The 22,942-nt window shown below is 38.5% G+C and overlaps 2 protein-coding genes across 23 annotated transcripts in view; one reads left to right on the forward strand and one right to left on the reverse strand.

The window, feature by feature from the left end:
* Nucleotides 1-22,942, forward strand: part of LOC118264903 (CUGBP Elav-like family member 3-B) — a 628,396-nt gene that overhangs the window by 472,285 nt on the left and 133,169 nt on the right. For all 21 annotated transcript variants that reach the window (XM_050705739.1, XM_050705723.1, XM_050705719.1 and 18 more), the window contains one exon: nucleotides 14,498-14,623. In XM_050705739.1, coding sequence (XP_050561696.1) covers nucleotides 14,498-14,623 — 126 coding nt within the window. The remainder of the gene's footprint in view (nucleotides 1-14,497; nucleotides 14,624-22,942) is intronic.
* On the reverse strand, nucleotides 15,962-22,493 carry LOC126910588 (uncharacterized). 2 transcript variants are annotated; one of them, XM_050705742.1, is made up of 2 exons: nucleotides 19,952-22,493; nucleotides 15,962-16,253 (listed from the first exon to the last, which is right to left on the reverse strand). In XM_050705742.1, the coding sequence occupies exons 1-2, from the start codon at nucleotides 21,342-21,344 to the stop codon at nucleotides 16,213-16,215; spliced, it is 1,434 nt and encodes a 477-aa protein (XP_050561699.1). In that variant the 5' UTR covers nucleotides 21,345-22,493; the 3' UTR covers nucleotides 15,962-16,212. The 2 variants fall into 2 exon arrangements, with proteins under 2 accessions (XP_050561699.1, XP_050561698.1); XM_050705741.1 differs by having other exon boundaries at nucleotides 15,962-16,566.

A 22,942-nucleotide genomic window follows, 5' to 3' on the forward strand; every position in this document is an offset into this window, starting at 1 on the left:
AGATAACTCGAACCAATCGTAAACAAAACATTATTCCCTATTTTTATCATCTTCAACATAAACTAATTCATTACCTGCATTATTTTCCACCTCAGCTAAGCCTATATTCTCACCTCATTCATATTTTAAAGGAGTTTCATAAATAACCCCATGATAGATAGTGATGTTCATGGCGTGTTTTATTATCTGCGGCCCGTGTTGAATGTCAGCCGGAGTGACTGTCGCCATGACGTAGATAAATCGACTTCACACCGTCGGAAGTAATGAGATTCCACCGGTTTTAATACCGATTGGTTTTCCTTGTGATTTCATTAATATACCTTCTTGCACCTGTGGGAAACATTATGTTGTTGTGGTACTCTATTTTTGCTTTGTGTATTTTGTTTTGTTTGTTGATAGTGTTTTATTTAGATCCACACGTATTATACATACGTAGATCATTAATTGACCTCTGAGTTATTTTCGGCATTTCTTCTTAGACTAGTCCGATAGGAAATGCGCCGACCTCATCTAGTTATTTAAGAGATTGACGTGTAAAAGAGTTACGTTGTAACCTATTTGCAAAATAAATATCATTTACCATTTAAGATACTTATTAAAATATACATATATTTAATAAATATCATTTATCATTTAAGATACTTATTAAGATATACATATTATATTGACAAGACTGTGAATAGCTACGGTTTTGAATTACGCTTTTAAAATATACCTGAAATATTTAAATTCAAATTAGAAGTCTCTACGTTCTTGTGACTTGGACCTATGATAATCCTGATCATGCTATTTTCTAATTAGCTATTGTTGTCTGGACGCTTATAGGCAACTGTAGTGTAGGTATAGTGGGCAAATTTACAATATTTCAATATTGCATTACTCTTGAAAAGAAAATTAAAATCAGATTTCAAATCAGGAGACTGAAATGTACGAAGTAAACTTCACCAAGATACACAAGTTACCAAACTCAGTATCATCGTATCGGATCTCTATAAAACAAAACAAGCGAATGAGCATCCCGAAATCTTACATCACCGCACTTTTAAACACAAATAAATCCGCAACGACAAAAATAAGAGAGCAAAGATAGATTATACTCTAATGCGAAACTTCCGCACTCCATCTACAAACTATAAATTCGCCATACGACTCGGCGAATTTTTCTTGTACCGCCCAAGTTCCAGTCGTAAATATTTTAAAGTAACTTCCGAAGGAAAAGTGACACCAAATGTTGACGCTTTTGCGGCAAACTTTAGAGGTGGCCATCGACAAAATAACCCTGTCGAAACTGAGAGACTGCCGAACTTGAAATATAAAAGTTTGCAACAGAAACTTTCCGAATGTGTTGTTTGTTTTCAAATGCATCTCGAGACTGCCTCAGGGGACGGCCGAGGACCGCTACCCTTTTATCATGCTTTCAGATTGCAAATACAGCCTATCAGATATCCATGGAGTATTTGACTGTTTGAGACAGTTCGGTCTCAATACGATGTACTACAAAAATATCCCGAAATTACATCTCCGCTCCACTAAGTTCAACCTATATTTACATTGACTGGAGTTAGACTGTATTATACTTATACGTCTTATAGCCTTTGGTAGGACAAATTGATTGACCCGGAAAAATATATAGCCTTCGTGTCCAAAATCCTTTGGGTCCCATATTCCGCATATTATATCCCAATTATAATTTTGTCCGGGAGGGGCCAGCCTGCCAACCCGACCGCTTGTTATCCACTCATAAATAGCTTAGCAAGGAAAGGTTCCGTACCAATTCAATTTGGTAGGGTTCTTAATGCTTTTTAGTTCAACGTTTTTGGGACGTAAACCTGAAACTTTTATTAGAGTGGTCCGTGTGCGTGTGTCACCGCTGCATTATGTATAAACGATAGGTAATCACGTTAGTTTAATTAAAGGGTTGCCCCATCCTTGTTAAATGGATTTACGTGAGCGTTATTAAATTTATCCAACATAAATTCATTTTCTTTCGTTCCAGTTCCATCAAAATATATTCATCAGTTTGTAATTCAGTTTAAACCAATAATTATCCATGCTAAGCTCTCAAACGCGATGAAGGTTCTGAAGAAATCATCAATACCACAGCGGGACCATTCCCAATAATATATTCCCGAGGCCTTCGCCGTAGTTTCCTCAATTATTTTCCTCGTACAGAAAAAAGGAAAAGTGAAAGACATAGCATCGAATGGGTGTAGACATGAGCACCCAGATACGTTGAATTATTTATTCGAGGAGCCAGCACGTGCCTCTGGACTTATGAATGTACACATTTTAGCACTTATGACCTGTTAATAAATTATAAGTGGGAATCTCCCTCTGATGGTAACGTCTCACGGAACGTGGGAGCTGTCGGCACTAGTGATGCGGCCTTGCGAATGTTTTACTTACATTTCACGTTGGAGCTATTTTTTGACGAAGGTGTTTTCACGTTCCTTTGTCAGTCAGGGCAGCTTTTATTTTACTTTTACATAGAGAGTAATTTAAAGCAATTAAGGAAGCAATTAAAAGTAATTGAAAACGCTATATGGAAAATCAAATTATTAATAAATCGTATGCATGAACATTTATTAAAGAACCAAGTTATTACGTAGAAATATTTCGGCGGTACATCAAATAAATTATTAAGCAAAATTTAATATTTCCACTCCAATAGACACGCTTTAATATTTCGGACAACAATTTTCGCCCAATTAGTGTTAATTTTCATAACTTCATTTGTTACTTTATTAACAACAGACCACTCCGCATAGTTTAATAACAATTAAAGTCTGTTAGTGGAATGAAAAATCGTTTTATATCGAGTTGGAGTTTTATTCGATTATTCGAGTTTTCGGTTATTAGTTCTCGGGTGGCTGAGCGTACAAGGAGCGCGGGTCTGGCTCTAATTCTTGAGTTATTCGTGCAACTCACGGCATGGTGCTTAAGAGAAGCAGTTTTTGCAAGTCTCCATCATTGTTTGCTACGTTTTTCTATGTGGCTGTGGATTTCCTTAGAAATTGGTTTTAGCTAGTGTTTTGCAATTTTGTTTTGGAGTCAAGTAAGGCATTGTTGAGTTAAGGAACTCTTTTACCTATTTTAGTTTACAATTTTGACTTTTGCTCTTTTCAATTTTGTTGAAAGTGGTTTAGATACTTTGTTATTTTATGCTGAGATTGAGTAAAGTGCTATTTAGGATTTGATGACTAAGTCATAATAATAATAATGAGCACTAAGCGGGACTTATAATGACTAGGAGATATTTCAATTACCTAGATCATTTTAATTATATAACTAATGTAATGCCACGTTTCATCATAATGACATTTTCATATACGTCTCCCAATCTGTGTAGGCATTCCATAGCTTCAGCTAATTTAAATAACCGTATACTAAAAGATGAATTACTAAGAATATTTCCTTCCTAAGCTATTCTCATTTTATCGCCCTCTTCAGCGCACCCATCACGCATCAATCTCAGCTTTTACATGCATAATAATCTATCCGAAGTGATTGCTTGTTCACAACATTGTGACGTCCACACCCATTACAAACGGAATTTATTGATGCTATTAACATTAAAATAATAATTCTCTACTTTATAGACTATAAAATCATTTTAATATCAGCTCGTTTGATAAATAATTCAATTTACGAAGGAATTTTAGGTTGCGCGGGAATTTCTGCAATATTGTTGGTATTTATCATGTGCCATTAAAATTTTGGTACCTACCGATTTTATTGGAATTCTTTTCGATAACAAAATAAAACAACTTTATTGTGTACGTGTTAGGGTCGTTTTTGGTGGATGTTGTTATCTAAAGAATACTTAGTATGTACAATACTTGACGAAGCCTGCTTTAGTCCTGCAAACATTCTTAATTTTTTCTCCTAGCTTTTCCCAAGATAAAATTAATAACTACGACCATCCTTCTATAAAACACTATGTAACATAATTGTATATTTGTATATCATACTTTTCCAAAAACTATCGACCTTAATTGTCACTAGTTAACGTGTCTTCCATTTTCAAAACTTAAAATCGGAATTCGAAAAAAAAAATAAAGTCATTCCTTTCAACCAAAAAGGTCAGTAGTGTAACGTGGTACAATTACACCATTACCTGACCCCTTGTCTTGTTGTCAGTCAAAGTTTTATCACTAATTCAAACGAGGATCGATATGAAACACTTCTTAATAATGGATCGTCTTGTATGACCTTTATCAAAGTTGGACGTAAGTGGACGGAATGTGAACTATAAATAACAATGTAACTTCCTTGCAATGAAAGTTTTAAATAATAAGTTTGAGTGTAGGTTGTGGCCGTGGTACGATGTGGTTGTGAAAGATTTAGTTGTGTGATGTTACTTTCTATGTCTATGTAGAAGTTTACTATGCTAAAACGTGCAGATAGTCGTTAGAGTGGCTCTCAAATAATTGGTTCGGATTTCGATCCTTGTTATCTTCTTTTGTCAGTAACAACACCGATTTTGGCGTTGATCACGGGGAAAATCATCCAATGACTTTTTCTGCCTTGGACGGGGCGAGAGGAGTGTCAGACTCTTACTGGCTAAAAACCACACCGTTCCTACTCCTGCTTTTTGAGCCGGAGCCCCGGTAAGCATGCTAGGTCCGCAGTTCCGGAATACGGTCGTCTCTAGAAGACAAAAGTGTCTCGTCCCTAAAATAGTGTGGGTTCATCCAAAAACCTAAACCAAATCAACGTGAAAAACCCCACAAAAATCCAAACCCAATCAACACATGTGTCCCGCGGCTAAAACCTAATCCCGGTACAAATGAACTACCCACAGTCACAAATGAAGTAATTATAAAGCGAAGAACACAAGATACGAGATCGTATCGCACCGTTAAACAATCAATGGTCGCATTAAGCTGAGTTCGAACGGTACGGTTCGAACTTCCCAGTAGGTTGGTACTTTGGTACAAACTCACTATCATTATCGTCGGTTGCTTGCGACACTACGAATGAGTTTGTCTCAAGGTCTTTTATAATAAAATTGATTATTATTTATATTTATTCTTCAGTGTACGCTTAAAAAAACAATTAATTTAAAATAATATTTAATACCTGTCTTTTTGCGTGTGGAAAATTATCCAATAATTTCTCCCGCCTTGGGCGATGCGAGAGAGAGTATCAGACTCTTACTGACTACAAACTACCCCGTTCTTACACCTGCTTTTCGAACTGGAGCCGCGGTAACCCGGTAGGCAGTCTGCAGCTCCGGAATTAATACCTGCCTGAAACTATTATCATGGCTTTGAAAGCAGAAAAAAAGCATTAGGATTGTTAACCTAGACATCTTTCGAACCATTCGTACCGATTTTCTACGACATTTGTATCTAGAAATAAATTCAAATCTGTATACCTTAATTAACAACTTCCATTTGAATCGTGTCTATTAGGGTTGTATCAAAACAAACTATAAATTAAGCGTTCACCAGCAGACAGCGGAACATTGACGAACGGCCTTACAAATAGGACCGGCGCCCATCACGTGGTGCGAACCACGTTTTGGTACAACTATAGTTGGAAACTCAGATTCAAGGAGTAGATGTTTCCTTGAATAATGAAACAAATAGCTTGATCTTATACATACACGTAAAGTAATTTTTGTAGATATTTTATCTTTAATCAATAAAGCCAACATAAATCAAAGCATTGCTCATCCATTTCACGGAAATCGAGACGTCCTCGACACATGAGATCACTTAAGCATTAAAAATTCCACTTTCACTCAAGTTCTTCCAAAGGGACTCCAAAGTAACATACTAAAGGATTTCCCGAAACCTTCAGTTTAATGACAAAACGGAACTTTGTCTAAGTATATCCCACGCTGGCCACGCCCTCTGGCTTTGGCCGACATTCTTGTTAACTTTCAAGTTTCGGCCCGATAGTTTGGGCACATCTTGAAGTAATGAGTCAGTGGTTCAGCCTTTTATTATACGAATGAAGGATGAACGTTACGTCTGTCCATCCTTGGGACAAATTCAGTGTCTTACCTACTTGCTAATAGTTGTTCAAAGGGAACTCGATTCATTGAAGTGAAAGAGACCAGTGATTCAGAACGTTTTGCCCAAAAATGGGTTGCCTCAAAGAGATGGATTTTTGGAGTGATACCTACTGCGTCGTTACTTAACAAATATATTCTATTTGTATGTTTATTGTCATGATATCTTATTCAACTTTATTACATCTGGTCATATAAACAACTATCCAAGACTTCCTAATTTACAGTTAGTTCTTTTGAAGTAAAGGTACCAAAAACATTTATAGTATAAATAACCCTCATCCTGATAAATACTATCGATGCAATTTATTAACATGGCCGTCAAATGTCGGAAACAGACGTACGGTGGTTAAGTTTAATAGTCATAATTGGTGGTGTCCGGTTTCCGCCGGTTTCCACTGGTTTGATCTGGTCGAGCCAAATTGAGCCAATGCAATTAATTTCACGCGAAATGGTATGCTTTTGCCGTAGGTTTAGTATGAGCTCGGTTGATGTAAAAATGTGGTTGGCAATTATAATTTAGAAATTATCGATTCAGTTTGTTGGTGATGTTGTAGATATGTATGTGAGTTTTCATGTAAAACTGTTATGTGATTTTGTGTCGTAACTGCGGTGACTATAACTAACTAACTAATGCGGTAACCTAGCGGTTTTATCGGGGTTTCGGCTCGAAAAGCAGGAGTAGGAACGGGGTGGTTTTTAGTCAGTAAGAGTCTGATACTCCCTTTTGCCTCGCTCAAGGCGAGAGAAGTCATTTAATGATTTTTCCCTATTAAAAAAGGGTCTAAAGCTTATACTTTATTAGCTATTAGGATTAGGACCTATCATATAGAATGTTCATAAGTTTATACGCATGCTAATCTTGTGTTACTAATCCAAACAATGAGTCATCAATAATTGTACATCTGAGAATAAAATCCTTTAGCCTCATTTCTCTCAAATAACCTAACAACACAATCACACCAAAATAACAAACAAAAACACTACAATTTCTTACACATACCTATACATACATAACCAAAACACGAGTCTATAAATATGAAACTTCACGCGCCCTACGTCGACTGGAACCTCTAATGAGCCACCTTTTTGTAGTTATTACAAAGCGATTTTCGTCACCCGCTTATCAGATTAGCTCGAGCCACTTTAAAACGGTGCTTAACTTCAGTTTTGGATGGGCTTGTGGTAATGCGGTTCGTGATATGGGTGTGGTTTAGTAATAATTTAGTTTTTGCTCTCCTTAGAGATTGTTTAGATAGTGTTTTATATAATAATAATTTTGGAAATTAGTGTAGTTTGGTATTAAATAAAATATATTAATTATTATGTTATCGGCTTACACACGTAACTGTTTGACTAGGAACTCGACTAGTTTCAAGCGAAATGCTGCTCATGATCATGTTTCCTTCCAAGTTCAGCTAATTGTTATAGTAATATAATATGTTTTTTTAGTAATTACTCTTCAGTGTTTAGCATAGTGATACACATATTTTATACAACTATCAGTCTCTTCGTACATAGCCTGTGTCTGGCAAGTTTAAACCACTCTAAAAATATATTTAATGTCGCCTAGACGCCTGCATAACCCAGATTGCAAGTGTAGCATTTTAGCACGTCATTACTGCACTCCAGTGGCGACCTCTAGTAGTAAACAAGCTATAACTTCCACATAAACTGAATACAATCAAACTTGGTAGATTCGTCACGGTAAAGTTTCGTGCCAAGTTATAAGATCAAGACGATTTTATTGTATGTTTGATTATTGAAAACGATGAGACGTGTTTATTGGAAAACTGTGCAGGTGAAACTTATTTAAAACACACATTTCAGAAAGATGGTTTAAGATTACGTATGCCTAATCCAGTGACTGGTGAAAAATTCAATTTTGACGTTTTTAAAGATTAGTTGAAACTAAATGCTGTGACTTTGAGACTAGATATTAGTTTATTTATGTAAAAATATTCTTATATATTGCAAGCAACCAAATTCTAAAACGTTATCGTCTTACGTTGGGTTCCTAAACGTCACTACCAGCCACAGTCTCGATAAATGCACCTACATAGAAGTCCTCTACAATCTAACTCGCTCCACAGAGCTCCGTCTTTGTCGGGAAGACACCTGCGCGACCTCCAATTATCAATGTAATTGGCTATTCAAGTTGGCTCGATGGGGCAGGCACAGCATGCCTAATTAATGAAATCAACTGAACATTGAAATTTTCGCTTCAACGGTTTTAAGCTGCCTACTGCCAATTTAGAAAGGAATTTATGTGAAACTGAAAGTAAAGGGCCTCTCTTAATTGCTGTTTTACACGGAGCCTCGGCCATAGAGACAGATAATTATGACTGTACAATGATTGTAGTCCACCCAATAGGTTTTGGTCATAAAAAATATTTTATGACGCGTAAAAATTCGATGATCGTAAAAATTGGAGTGGTTTCCATCACCTGGAAGTTTTTAGTTGCTTTACCCCATATTTACGACCCTTATTCTTTATTTGGTTGTTTTTAGGCGAACTGCGTGATGCATTCGATGTGTGACATCAATCTTCAATAATCCTCTTGAACGACCATATTATACTAATAGAAGACCAGGTAAATGGCAGTAAAACAGGGTGAATAAAAAAAAAAGTATCCCTGATCTCAGAGATTAATATAAAACCCGAATTCAACACACAAAATGAACGTAAAACCTCACCATTCAACTAATAAATTTTATAATCCCCTCACACCAAACACCACCTCTAATTCTCGATTCAGAACAGCCAGAAAATCCCCTCCTCATTTTATGCAAGCACCGATCAATTTCCATTTCTCCAAAAATAAAACAGGAACGGCTACCAATCAAGTTGCTAATGTTGCATGAAACCTATCAATAATATGGCTGCCCCTCATAAATCTACGTTGGAACGGAAACGTTATCCCTTGCAAGCAAACAATATGTTGTTATGATTGATTGGGGACGCGGCATTACGCGAAAAGGTGCGAGTTTTTATGTAAGCCCCGTGTAGTTACCGAATTAGATCTGAGAGGGAGGCGTGAGCTTTTATTGGGGATTATTCAAAATCATAAATGCAGCTATAATTCAGAAACTTATGACATATATACTATATATTTCTGTTTCTAAAACAACTAGTAAAACGTACTCTTTATTTCGTGTAATGCCATGTTTATTGTTCTCTGGATACTTTACTCTTTACCTGACCCAGGTATGAACTCCCAAGATTTCAAACGCAGTATTCTTACCAACATTACGCATATGCCAGTTAATTTATAACGGTATTAAGGACCTCTCCTAAATTGCAGCTTTAAGGCTTAATTAAGAGCATTTCTGGATATGGGTACGGCTCGGCATTGGGCTACTAACGTGGAGTTTGTTACAGGACACACACATAGAGTGTGTTGTTTAAGTAGCTTACCTAATGTAACTCAAGATTTTCGTCCAGTGATAAGGTAATGCTGTAGTTGTTTGTATGTTGTTAGAAATGCTATGTAGAAGGCTTACCTTGTAGGATTGTCATGGGTTCTGATTCCCGCGTTTGACAAGGCTTTCTAGGGCTTTTTTCGGTTGTTCAAAAATGTTCAGTAATTGTACAAACTCTGGGATGGATATGGGACTCATAATTGTTAAATTATGTTATGAGTTAAATTAGCACCCTATTTGTCACCACTTTAGGACTAAACTTCCATAGGAGACGTATGTCCAGCAGTAGTTGTCTACCAGCTGTTGTTGATGATGTTACACTGAAAAATGTACACCTCTGCCACACTTTAGGAGGTTTAAATACGCTAAGTACATATCTTCGCTGAAACTACAGTACCAGGCTAACAGAAACACTCTAGAGTCTAGAGCTTACAAAAACTCATAGATTTCCAGATTTCACCATCTAATTAGCAAGAATGCAAGTAGCACCAATTCAGGTGATTAAAATGAAAGGTTGAGCATTATTATTGAATGTACAGATACTTGAATTGTTTCATAGTGAAGTGGTATTATTTTGGAACGTACTTGAAAACGATGCGCACCAATTAGCTAGCGTTTTGGGTATTACATGGGATTTGTGTTGCCGTATTTTGGTTTAAAATGTGTAGTGTTTTACGGTTTTGTGCTTTGTTATTTTGACTAGAAAGATGAATTTTGATGAGCATTTGATTTTACGTATGTTATTTTTTCTTTCATCTTCATAAACAGTCTGTAATAGAGCACTGCTGGACTTATTTGCCTTGTTTTGAAAAAGAGAAGATTGCCTTAATCTTCACAATTGACACATGAGAAAATCCTTGCGTGGGGCTGAAAAAAATGATGTTGCAGATAAATAGTCTCAGATTTATTAGAGAACCACGTTACCCGGTCGATGTGATGTCTCTTAATTGGCTCATATTAAGTTATATTATAAATTACATCAAGTTATTAAGAAGAATAGTAAGGGAAATGTATTCCACTCTGCCTTTACTGTACAACTAGCACTTTTTCTTTACAGCTACCTAAACCAAAAATTTTTGTCTAAAATAACAAAATAAACATTCCTTCTGAACACGAAAATATTCACGAATCCTAAGGGTTCGGATATTTAACATACTTTTGACCTGTGCTTAAGAATCTCCGCAAACTTAATCCTTAGAGACATATGAATATGTTTCCGAATTAATTCGAGGATTATGTTCAAGAGATTTATGTCTTTCGAGGGTCATTCCTAGTCGCTTATACCTTTGTACTTACCTAAAGATATGTACACATATTTAAAGAGTTCTCTTCTCAATTTGTTCGTATTATGATTCTTGGAAACAGATTAAGAGAAGCTTAAAAGGAATATTTTGTTGTTAACATTTTTTTCAAGTAAGGTTTATGTAATTACAAAACTGATATATTAAATTTTATGTTAAATTTCTACAATAGATGGGATTGATGAGCTAGATGGTTAGCTATGTATCATCTCTTATAACCAGTATCTAAAGCAAAATATCAATGGTATTAACATAATCCATTAGTAGTTGACTTTAACACTGATATTATTAGTAATTTTATATAAAAAAAAAAACTCTAAACCAAAAAATCTCATAAACCAAAAACCTCATCTCACAGCTTATCAAGCAAATCTTTTTCCTGTACTGAGTACACACGAGTAAATCTAGTGCGTATGTTCCCAGCCTTATTATCAAGTACGGTGTGAAATTATCTCAATTTACGTGGTCATTAGCAGAGTCGCACGGGAGAGATATCCGGTTGGCCGCTTATAAATCTGAATTTAATGACCGTTCCCCACCGAGGTACTAATATTCCGAAATGCCGAAATTCCGAAAACCCGAGCTATGTTCGTGGGGACAGTACGTTCCTAGTACGTGGTCCTGTGCATTGTTTGGCAAACTTTGTGCCCTTTAGTTTTGTACCTGTTTGTACGACTAAAGATGGCTAATTGTTGTTTTGTTATTGTTGCAACCGACACGACGTGGGGCGGAAATACTGGAATGTTTCGATGTTTTGTTAATGAAGTGTGCTGTGTATTGTTGTATCTGAATTTAGTGTATTATTATTGTATGTGTTTGGTTTGGAAATAGTTCTGTGTGAGGAATTCTGTACTGTAGTTGAAGTGGTAGTAGAAGTAAAACTGAGAATTGAATGCGATGTTTAACATAAAACAGATTATGCTTAAACAAAACTTATTCAATGACATTTATTCTGAAATACAGACCTGCCAGGCAGTCAGACCAACAACGCAATAAATTAATTCTATTTGTAAATTTCATGAACGTGTGAATTACTGAAACAATTTAGAACCTTGTTTTCTTAATTCTCGAATAAATGGGATTCTGGTGGAATTAAAATTCGCTGTTTTTTCAATGCACACCTCGGTTTTAGATTGTATCCTATTATTTTTATTCCTTTAATTTTGGTATGACTTAGTAACATTCTTGGAAAAATATGAGAGAGAACATACAACATTCTTAGGGAATTATGTTCTTTACTATCCTTTACATATACATAATATTAATTTAACTGTATAAAGTTAAGAAAGTGGTACTAAGTATAGTTTAAGCCTATAAGCAGTGCCGCCATGATGACAAAAAACATAAATATTATTTTAATTTACTTACATATTTTATTTCTGTACATGCAAAATATTTATTTCCACATTACCTATTTACTTTTCTTTGCATATTCTGCAGCAACAATTGCCAATGTCAGTTGACAGAGAGTGGGCTGTCGTGACGAACAATTGTATTGTGGAGCGGTGGAGTAAGCGTGTGTAGCATGTTCTTGTGTTACAGGGGGTGCTCGGAGACGGCGCGCCTAGGCGGACTCAGGTAGCGTTTGTTGTGCGTGCCCTAGGCTGTACTGTTGTCACTGTCTGTCAAATAGCGCGCGCAGTGAGCGAATGTCCACGTCTAACCTTGCCGAGTACTTGCCTTGTTTACTACACTGATATTAGTCTATTATTGTATTATTTGTTTCGTTTAGTTACGCTATTTATATCAGATAATATCGCTCCTCGCCAAGGCAAGCTCGACCGCTAACGCCAAAGGTTACACGTGGAACGCAAACACTCACTCTGCACCATTAGTTATCGTCGTGCTGTAAAAACTATTTTTATTTTTTCTGTTTTCGTATTCATTTCGATGCGTAATTAGTGTGGATTTATGTTGATTATGTCATTAATTTGTTTTTTATTAAAAAGTTCTATTATATTGAACGTCGATTTCTGTAAAGAGCCAACTCTCGCCCAAAATTGATGCCGCTCTTTGATCTAAACAAGAAGAAACCAATTGGGTGTCGCGAACTTTATGCTCACACAGAAGTCTTGAAGTAACAAAGCCCCAGAGGGTTCCGTAGCCCCTAATCGATGTGTGACCCCTAATAATCTACGGGACCCTCGTCGATTCACCATTGCAACGTTTTAGTGTAATGTGCTAATTTTTGTGTTGACCTGAATTTGAATTTTGTTCGTTGTATTTCATTAACTAAAACTGTGTGTTATGTGTTATCATAGAGCTGTTGTTGTTCCATCACATGTGATACGATATGGTGATGATGTTGATGACGTCACATGTGTAATGGTGATGAAGGTGATGGGAGCGGGCGCGTGTAGTGGCGGCGCCGCGGCGGCTCACTCATCACCCCGAGATAGGGCGCTGATTTGGAAACGAATTGTTAAAATCTTGACTATGTGCATCCAGAAATTAATATCACATCAGGACACTGAATTGTATTAAATCACAAGTGATGTGTGACGAGTAAAGTTTAGCTACAAATGACGCCACAAAATGTTGCCATTGAATATCAATGTGTTTTTTCTTTGAGTTTTTACCTGTGTCCTACATTTTGTTCAATTTTGTTATATGCATTATGTATGTATGTGTGTCATTCATGGTCGATGTCCGTCCATCTTCTTTGACTTAAGTCTAAGAGTAAAAAATAAATATATGTCTGAGACAACAAAACACAATACAAAAGTCTAGTGTAAATCTATGGAACCATCGATATCATCAATTTAGTTTTTATCTCTGTATCAATTTCTCGATGCACCACAAAATTTTAAACTCTTTCTAGGCTGTCTCTTCCTTGACTTAACATTGACAACAGTAGCAACTTAGTGCGCGCGCACACAGCGCTACAACCAGCTACGTAAATGCGCATACATTTGTGAAGTCTCAAAATATTGATAAACCACCAAAATGCTTCATTTTAAAATTATGTGCTGACTTTCACAGCAAAGTATGCGTATTTACGTCTCATACTCATTGATTTTAAATGCATTATTATCAAACTGAAAAACAACTTATTGCTTGATCTGTACAAAACCAAGTTTGAATCGCATTTAATAAGCTGTTTTTCCACACAAAATTAATAGGTACCGTGGTGCTTGCGGGCAACTGTCGCGCGACAGCGGTGCCACTAAGTGTGGCGTTGTGTACGCGCGCCATTATCCGAATGTAACGCGCTTCAGCGCCCTGTCGATGAGGCCGTCTGCACTCGCCCGGTCGCTACTTGAACCTGGTCCTTTGGCACCGAAGTCCAGTTTAAGCCCGCCGCTCCACGCACCACCGCTAGGCTTACTGTGGTGTGCCTCTTTGTTTGACTGCGTCCTGTTGCTAGTTACATCTTTGACAAACACGAAGTTCTTAAGTCCAATCGGAATTAACTGTTTGAGTTTGAGCGTCGAGAATTGTAGCAGCGTAGGCCCGTCGTAGCTTGGCGTAGGCGCGTAGCACTGCGTAGACGTGCGTAGCAAGATGTTTGAATCATTCGATTGTGGTTATTTTTTCAGCTGTGTCGTGAGAATAACAGTGTTGTGTTGTATTTATTATGTAATCGGAGTAATATTAATTGTTAAATGTTCTTGTTTCTAGCAAAAATAATTGATGACGTCAAACTTAAATAGGTTCAAATGTAACTTGAATATTGAGTATGGTACACTAGCAACGGAACGCCATTTAGTCGTACTATGTGTGGAGTGTAACCGAGTGTTTCTCGTCACAGATCGGAAGCTGTTCGTGGGCATGCTGAGCAAACAGCAGACAGAGGAGGATGTCCGTCAACTGTTCACACCGTTCGGCACAATAGAAGAGTGTTCGATACTACGGGGGCCGGACGGTGCGAGTAAAGGTCAGTCAGTAAACCTGCTATAGTAGATGCAGTTCTATTTTAAGAATATTTAGGTACATATTTACTTAAAGAGATTGAACTTGGTATAAAAATAACTAAAACAAATACAGACCGAGGTTCGAGCCAAAAATATCTTACGACTATTAAGTCTACCTTCTTTTACCAGGCCGATACGCACTCACTATCATCATAACAAATGCGGGTACTCAATGAATTATTTACGTGCTGGCCCTCCCCCCTTTACCCTCCCAAGATACAGTGACCCCCCCATATAAATAGCCCCATGGAACTGCTAAGTCGGAGACTAGGGAAACTTTGCTTGTCCTTGTTAGTGGTCGATCTTTTTGATGAATTACTTTTACCTTTTTTTTGTTTGTCTCATTTATTATTTGATTCGGATTGAATTAAATAGTGTGTTGTTGTGTTGTACGTAGTAAACCGTAATTGGAAGAACTTTACATGTGTTTACATAATACTTGTGTAGGGTGTCTTTATTTACAAATCAATGATAAGAATTTTCGCAATGTGTATATTTTTTTCGTTCGTCGCTATTCAGTTTTTCTAAGAATTGCTTGTAACTTTTTGAATCTCGGTTATTTGCATATAATGTAAACACTTCAAAATCTAATTCCCACAAATCAACAAACCCAAAAGCAATATAGTCGAAATAATTTATCGTGTACATTGAAATCCGTAGTACTCGCGCCGCCTACGCCCGTTATACGTCATATTGGGCGACGCGACAGACCGGCTCGATGTAACTCCGATTTAATTTCGTCCCGACCAACAAAATTGCCGGATTTTAATTGAGTTCCAACAGTAAACTCCGGTACGAGGCGGCGGTTTGTTAGTCACCTAAACAGCGCTCTCTTTATATACACATTAAGGCTTTTTACTCCCGAAGAACGTTATTATTGAACGATAAAGTTATTAAGTGCGGAGTACAGATGTACGGAATAGCGCTGCAAATTGTTAATTCGAGTTAATAACGAACGCCTCAGCCGAGCGATAAAGTAATTTTTTACGAGCATCGTCCGAACATTATCGTTAATGTTTTGCCGTTATAAATTAAGTGGTGTTTCGACCTCAATCTTGGGAGATTACTGAGTTTAGGAGTAATGGAATAGTCGACAATCGACAGGTCTTCATTTTTAAGTACCTATAATGTCTTCAGTCAGTGAGCGCTGTAGGGTGCCTAATGAGCGTGATTTTTGCGGAATCTATAGATTCTGTAGTATATTTACAGGTGATGTCTTTAAAGTTTCAAATCTGTTACCTTTATACCTGTTGGTTGTGCCGTGGCTGGTTCAACGAAGAAGGCAGTAAAACTCGAGTGGACTGTATTTATAACTGTATTACGAATAAAAAGGGCTGTAGCAAAGGTATTACCGGTACAAAGGTGTCGCGTCTACGGAACGAAATAATAAGAAAAGGGGTTTAGGATGCGCGAGCGCGGATGATCGTCTGGTGAGTTAACAGCTGACTGGCGGGTGGCGGGCGCGCGGTGAGCCGGGCGGGCGGCCGTCGCCCCTTTCCCCGCTCCTCTCGTTCACTCCCGCCAGCGCGCGGCGATGTTGAAGACGGTGGTCTCAACATACTCCCCCCGTTGAAGGATCTTCAACTGTAGTGACTGGAAGAGGGCAGATGGTATTAAAAGCTCGCCGAATGACACCCTTACGTGTGCGGATGTCGGCGACTCTAGTGATTCCATCCCTGCCAGGTAGGACGTGGACGATTCGACCTAGTAACCACAGCAGAGGAGGTGACCCCTTATCCTTGACTACGACAAGTGTCCCTTCCTTAAGTTCCCCGGAAGAACGGCGCCACTTGGTTTTCTCTTGAAGCCACAAAATGTATTCGTGGGAAAACCGGTGCCAAAAGTGCTGCTTCAGGTATTCAATGCGACGGAACCGCTGCAAATTGGTGATGTTCTCGTTCTGGATCTGTGGATGTGGCAACATAATGAGTGATCGTCCAATGAGGAAGTGGGCCGGAGTAAGAGGGACGAGGTCTGTTGGATCGTTGGACAAGGGAGTTAAGGGTCTCGAGTTTAGGATGGCTTCAACTTGTATCAGGCATGTGGCCATCTCTTCGAAGGTTAAATTTGTTAAACCCAAGATACGTCTAAGGTGATGCTTGGTGGATTTGACTGCCGATTCCCACAACCCACCTATATGCGGTGTGTATGCAGGTATAAAGGAAAAGTTGATACCTGGGTCGATATCATTGAAATCTAGGTTTTGCGATAGAAGATTAGCCAGTTCATTGAATGCGCCAACGAATGTAGTGCCATTATCTGAAAAAACGTTACGAGGTTTCCCCCTGCGAGCAATAAACCGATTCATAGCAGCCAAGAAAGCGTCTTTCGTGAGGTCAGACACCAGCTCGAGGTGAACAGCTCTCGTTGCTAAACACACAAACACACATATAAAACACTTAATGAGTCTGCAGCCCCTACCCTTGCGATCAGCTATCATGATAGGGCCAGCATAGTCCACCCCTGTATCTAAGAAAGGGAACTCTAAATGCACACGCTGCTCTGGAAGGTTACCCATGATAGGTTGAACAGTCATAGCCTTGATCCTACAGCATTTTACACATTGCTGTGAAACCTTTTGGCTAGGTTTCTACCGCCTATAGGATAGTATCGGTGGCGAATCGTGGCCAGTAGAAGTTGCGGTCCAGCATGCAAAAGGCGCAGGTGATACATGTTAAATATTAAAATGCAAATTATATGTGAACTTGATAAAAGAATTGGATGTTTTACGTTAAAATCATAGAATGAATTAGCCAATCGCCCCCCTACTCGAATCAAACCATTTGATTTATCTAGGAATGGAGACAATGACAATAATTTATTTTTAGAAGGTAGTTGTTTATCGGAAATTAATAACTTGTATTCCTCAGGAAAGGAATCCTGTTGACTATGTCTAAGTAAGAAATGTAATGACATAGTCAACTCAGTGTTAGAAAGTGAGCCACACCTTGTAGAGTTTTTTCTACATTTATTTATGAAGCGCATGAGATATGCAATCACACGCTGTAGTTTAATAAAGCTAGAATACTGTTTACATAGTAAAGTAAACCAGTTGTCAACAGTAACCGTAGTATCAACATGATGAGATAATACTGTCTCTACTAGGTACGACTTATCCCCTGAATTTGACTCAGGAAATGAAGGCCATGAAGAAGATTCTTTGTGTAGAAACTGAGGACCTGACCACCACAAAGAAGAAGACACCAATTTGTCAGCTCTAAGTCCGCGCGAAGCTAGGTCTGCGGGGTTTTCAAGTGAAGGTACATACCGCCAAGTACTACCACCAACATAATCTTGAATCTCGGAAACGCGATGACGAACAAAGGCTTTAAGTTGAATTGGTGATGTAGATAACCAACCCAGGACAATGGTTGAGTCACACCAAAATACTGCTTCATCAATATGCAAGGTCAGCGATTGACGAACCTTGAGATACAGCCGTGTGCCAAGTAATGCAGCGCATAGTTCGAGCCTAGGTATAGTCGTCGGCTTAATAGGAGCAACTCTACTCTTTGCAGTGAGAAGATGCACGCTGACCTCTCCATTCCTCGTTTGACTGCGCACATATACACAGGCACCATATGCCTTCTCAGATGCGTCAGTGAAAATATGAAGCTGAACAGAAGACGGTGACTCACATGAAATCCATCGGGGTATGTCAATGTTATTGAGAAGAGGGAGAGTGGTTTGAAACGCACTCCAAATAGTATAAATATCTTTAGGTATAGGTTCATCCCAAGAGCATTTAGAAAGCCAAAGCTGTTGTATAATTATTTTGGCCTCTACAATGCAAGGAACCACTAAGCCAATTGGATCAAAGATTTGGGCAATGACCGATAGGACTTGACGCTTTGTAGTTCTTTCAGTGGAAGACAAATTTATTGAAAAGGTGAATGTGTCAGTCGAACATCTCCAGTTAAGTCCCAACGTTTTGGACATATGACTATCGTCACTGAGGTTAACTAAATCTGAGCCAGTGGGATCATTGCAAAGAGCCTGCAACACTTCTCTTGAGTTGGACTGCCACTTGCGAAGGTTGTATTTTGCAGATTGCAAAATGTCCACGACTTGACGACACTTCTCTATCGTTTCTGGAACAGAAGAACCACCTGACAAATAGTCATCCACATAAAAGTCATGCGCTATGGTATAAACTATTGCTGGGTCAGAGCTCTCCTTAGACAATTCAATTAAACATCTAGTTGCCAAGAATGGCGCCGATGCAGTACCATACGTGACTGTATTCAGAGTGTAAGCTGTCAATATATGATCTGGTTCCGCTCGCCACAAAATTTGTTGTAACGGTCTATGCACTTCACTAACCATAGTCTGTCGGTACATCTTTTCGATGTCTGCACTGACGACGACTTTATGCTGACGAAATCGAAGCAGGATCGACAGGAGATCATCTTGCAAAGTTGGACCGACCATTTGGATAGCGTTGAGTGACTTGCCCGACGTGGTGACAGCCGAAGCATCAAATACTACTCGCAGTTTCGTAGTTGAGCTTGACTCTTTCAAAACGCCGTGATGAGGTAAAAAATGAGGCGGGCTACAGTTAGGTGTTTGATTATTGCTTACAGACATGTGACCCAATTGTATGTACTCATTCATAAAATCAACGTACAGTTTTTTGAAGTGAGGATCTCTGGCTAAACGTCTTTCAAGTGAAAGAAATCTACGCTTAGCCATTGCATATGAGTCACCTAAAACGTGAGGAGATTCTTTGAGAGGGATGTTTACCACAAACCGACCATCAGGGTTGCGACCAGTGGTATCTACGAAAAGTTGCTCGCAAGCTCGTTCCTCTGAAGTAAACTTATGCTTTGTATCTACCGAATCCAACTCCCAAAAGCGTGATAAGTCTGACTGAAGGTTGTCAATATGCATACACACCTGAGAAGTGGAATTCGATTGAATTAAAGCGCCAGAAATAAGCCAGCCTAACTTTGATTCGAACAAAGAAGGCTTATCTTTACCTAATGTGACCCGATTCGCGCCTATGATCTTCCAAAATACCTCCGCGCCGACTAAGATGTCGATCGAAGACGGAATGTAGTATTGAGGGTCGGCAAGACGAATGGTAGAAGGTATGTGCATGTTGCTCGTATCAACAAATGTGTTCGGTATGTACGATGATACTTTTGGCAAGACAAAACACTCGATATTGATTTTATAATCACTATTGAGTGACCTTAAAGCAATCGAACAACCTTGCGAGCAACTAGAAGATTGATAATTTATACCTACCACCTTAGACTTGGCATTGTAGATAGAAATTTGAAGCTTACGGACTAAGTCGCTGGACACGAAGTTGGCCGTGCTCCCGTTGTCCAGCAAGACTCGAGCAGTGTGACAGTTGCCCTTTGTGTCCGTCACCTGCACGAGCGCTGTGGAAAGTAGAATTATGCGAGATGAAGCAGAATGATTAGCTGACAAGACGACATTTTGAGTGTTTGAGAGTTCACTATCATTATGAACGTGCAGCAATGTATTGTGCTTTTTATTGCAATATTTGCAATGTCCTAACTTGCACTTATTAGCATCATGGCCTGGTCGCAGACAGTTGAGACATACATTAAAACCATGAACCCTTTTGTTACGAACCTCCACTGGAAGTGATTTGAATGTCTCACAAGTGAATACATGATGATCCTGTTTACACATTGGACACAATAAAGGCTTATATTTAGGTTTATCAGTAGTGGCCAGAAAACTTTTATTAGATTTATTGTTGTCGCTGTGACCCTCGCCTCTTGTTTTGATGGACTTCGACTCCTCAAGTGTTTCTAATAAATCTGATCTGTTGCTGAGGAAGTTAATAAAAATATTTAATGTTGGAGGTTCAGTCAGAGAGTTTCTATGCTCCTCCCACTCACGATTTGTCACCTGATCTAATTTACTAGCCATAATATAAATTATAAGCGTATCCCAGTGTTGAACTGGTTGCCCAAGTGTAGATAAGGCTCTAAGATTTTTGTTCGTTGTATCAATAATAAGGCGTAACGACTTACTTGACTCTTTAGAGATAGGGTTTACATTAAAGAGAGCTTGCACGTGATTATTGACAAGTAATCTCTTATTGTCATACCTGTCACAAAGTAACCTCCAGGCAGCATCGTAGTTCTCCGCACTGAAATCTAAATTGTCTACGACAAGAGAAGCACTATCTTTTAAAGAAGCGCGAAGATAATGTAATTTATTGATTTTACTTATGTTATTATTGCTATGGATTATTGAAGTGAATGTGTCCCTAAACTCTAGCCAATCATGATAGCTGCCCGAAAACTTAGGTAGATCAATTTTTGGTAGACGTATAGAGTTATGTGTATGTGTGTGACTAGCACAAGATCCCACCTCGGACGACGACTCTCCTGCCTGCTTACTGCGGGTGGCGCTGATCAGCTGCCGGGCGGTAGCCACCAAGCTGTAATATTGCTTCTCAAACTCCTCCCGCTCCGCATATTGCTCGCTGGGATCGTCCGCGAGTGTCTCCAAGTCACACTGTAATGCATCGTATTTTTCGTATAAATTTTCAAATATGTTAAGACGGTATTCAACCTCAACTGTTTGCGTATCGCTAAGTTGCTTACAGGATTGAGATAGATTTAAAAAGGATGCAAATTGTGTAAGCTTAGCTTTAACTGAAGCTCGCTTCTTAATTAAGCTTTTAGCATCTGTCATTATGCAAAGATAATAAAATTATAAGAAAAGCAAAAGAAAAATACAAAAATATTTTTTACAAAAATATGTAGGGTAAGATAAAAAGTTATAAGCAAGTTTATTAAGCTGCAGTTCGCCTAAAATCAATTTAGAAGCAATTTCTATTTATGTGATAGGTTGCTAGGAATATCTCAGCAGGCGTTTAGCTGTGTGAAGTTTGCAAAAATATGCTTATAATTTAAGTTGCTGGAAAAAAAAAACAATTAAATGAAATGAAATATGATAATGGAAATGACTGCCTAAGCTACTTATGAATGTATGAAGAGATGAACAGCACTAAATACAAGATGAATGACTAATCTATTGAGAATGACTTGCAGTTTTCGAATGACTTGCAATATTATAGAAATGAATAAATTTAAAATGAAGTTAATGAAATGATGGTTAGACAAGGTGATGAAGCGTATGGGATGATTATGGTGTTGAATGGATATGCAATGATAAATGAAGGAATAATTTGGAACGATCTCACGATTTTTGTTGCAAACCACTGATGATGATTGTGACGTGGAGTTTTTCAAGTATCCTCAAGACACGACGACAATTTATAGTTGTATGCTTGATATCGATGAAGATCTTCCTGTCCCGCAGTCCTGAGAGTTCTTCTCCTGGATCAGTCTTCGAATCTGGGCACCAATCAACAAGGACGGTACTTTGTTCCCGTGTGATTGGAGACGTCCCTAACGACGAAAGCTTCAAGAAATCCAAGCAAGCAGATAATCTCAGGTGAAGACGACTTGAACCCACTGTACAGCTCCTTTGTTCTTCGATCTTGTTTCTTCGTAAGACGGTAGAAGGACCATATGTTGGGGTGCCGTGGCTGGTTCAACGAAGAAGGCAGTAAAACTCGAGTGGACTGTATTTATAACTGTATTACGAATAAAAAGGGCTGTAGCAAAGGTATTACTGGTACAAAGGTGTCGCATCTACGGAACGAAATAATAAGAAAAGGGGTTTAGGATGCGCGAGCGCGGATGATCGTCTGGTGAGTTAACAGCTGACTGGCGGGTGGCGGGCGCGCGGTGAGCCGGGCGGGCGGCCGTCGCCCCTTTCCCCGCTCCTCTCGTTCACTCCCGCCAGCGCGCGGCGATGTTGAAGACGGTGGTCTCAACAATACCCTAAGCGTGGAACTTATGCAGCAATTCTTATTCTATAATTTTATTTTAACTTTTAACTTTAATGAGACATGCAAAATTAATTATTATGCTATCGGCTTACCCACGTAACTGTTTGACGAGAATCTCGACGACTGGTACCAGTATCAGTGCGTCGTGTGGCATGACGGAATACTCATGAATATGAGCCTCTAGCATGGCTTGAAACTAGTCGAGTTCCTCGTCAAACAGTTTGAGTAATCCGATAACATAAAAATAAATTCTTATTTTACACAAAATGTCAACTTAACTATTGTAAGAAATACGGAACCAATTATTCAAGTCCTGTCATTCTATTATCTTTTCATTCTTTCCAAAATACCCTTATTATGATATTCGTGATGTGACCACATAAAGGCCCCGCGCACATTCGCGCAGCTCTAATGCTATTCTCTTAATGAATCA

This window comes from Spodoptera frugiperda, chromosome 28, assembly GCF_023101765.2.
Source record: "Spodoptera frugiperda isolate SF20-4 chromosome 28, AGI-APGP_CSIRO_Sfru_2.0, whole genome shotgun sequence".
Taxonomy (NCBI): domain Eukaryota; kingdom Metazoa; phylum Arthropoda; class Insecta; order Lepidoptera; family Noctuidae; genus Spodoptera; species Spodoptera frugiperda.

What these genes read in the sequence shown, in the direction of transcription:
- LOC126910588 (XM_050705741.1), bottom strand. Translation starts at nt 21,344, where the DNA reads ATGACAGATGCTAAAAGCTTAATTAAGAAGCGAGCTTCAGTTAAAGCT. An exon ending in CGTGTCCAGCGACTTAGTCC is followed by an intron (nt 16,567 to 19,951) that starts GTAAGCTTCAAA and finishes CCACATCCACAG; the next exon opens with ATCCAGAACGAGAACATCAC.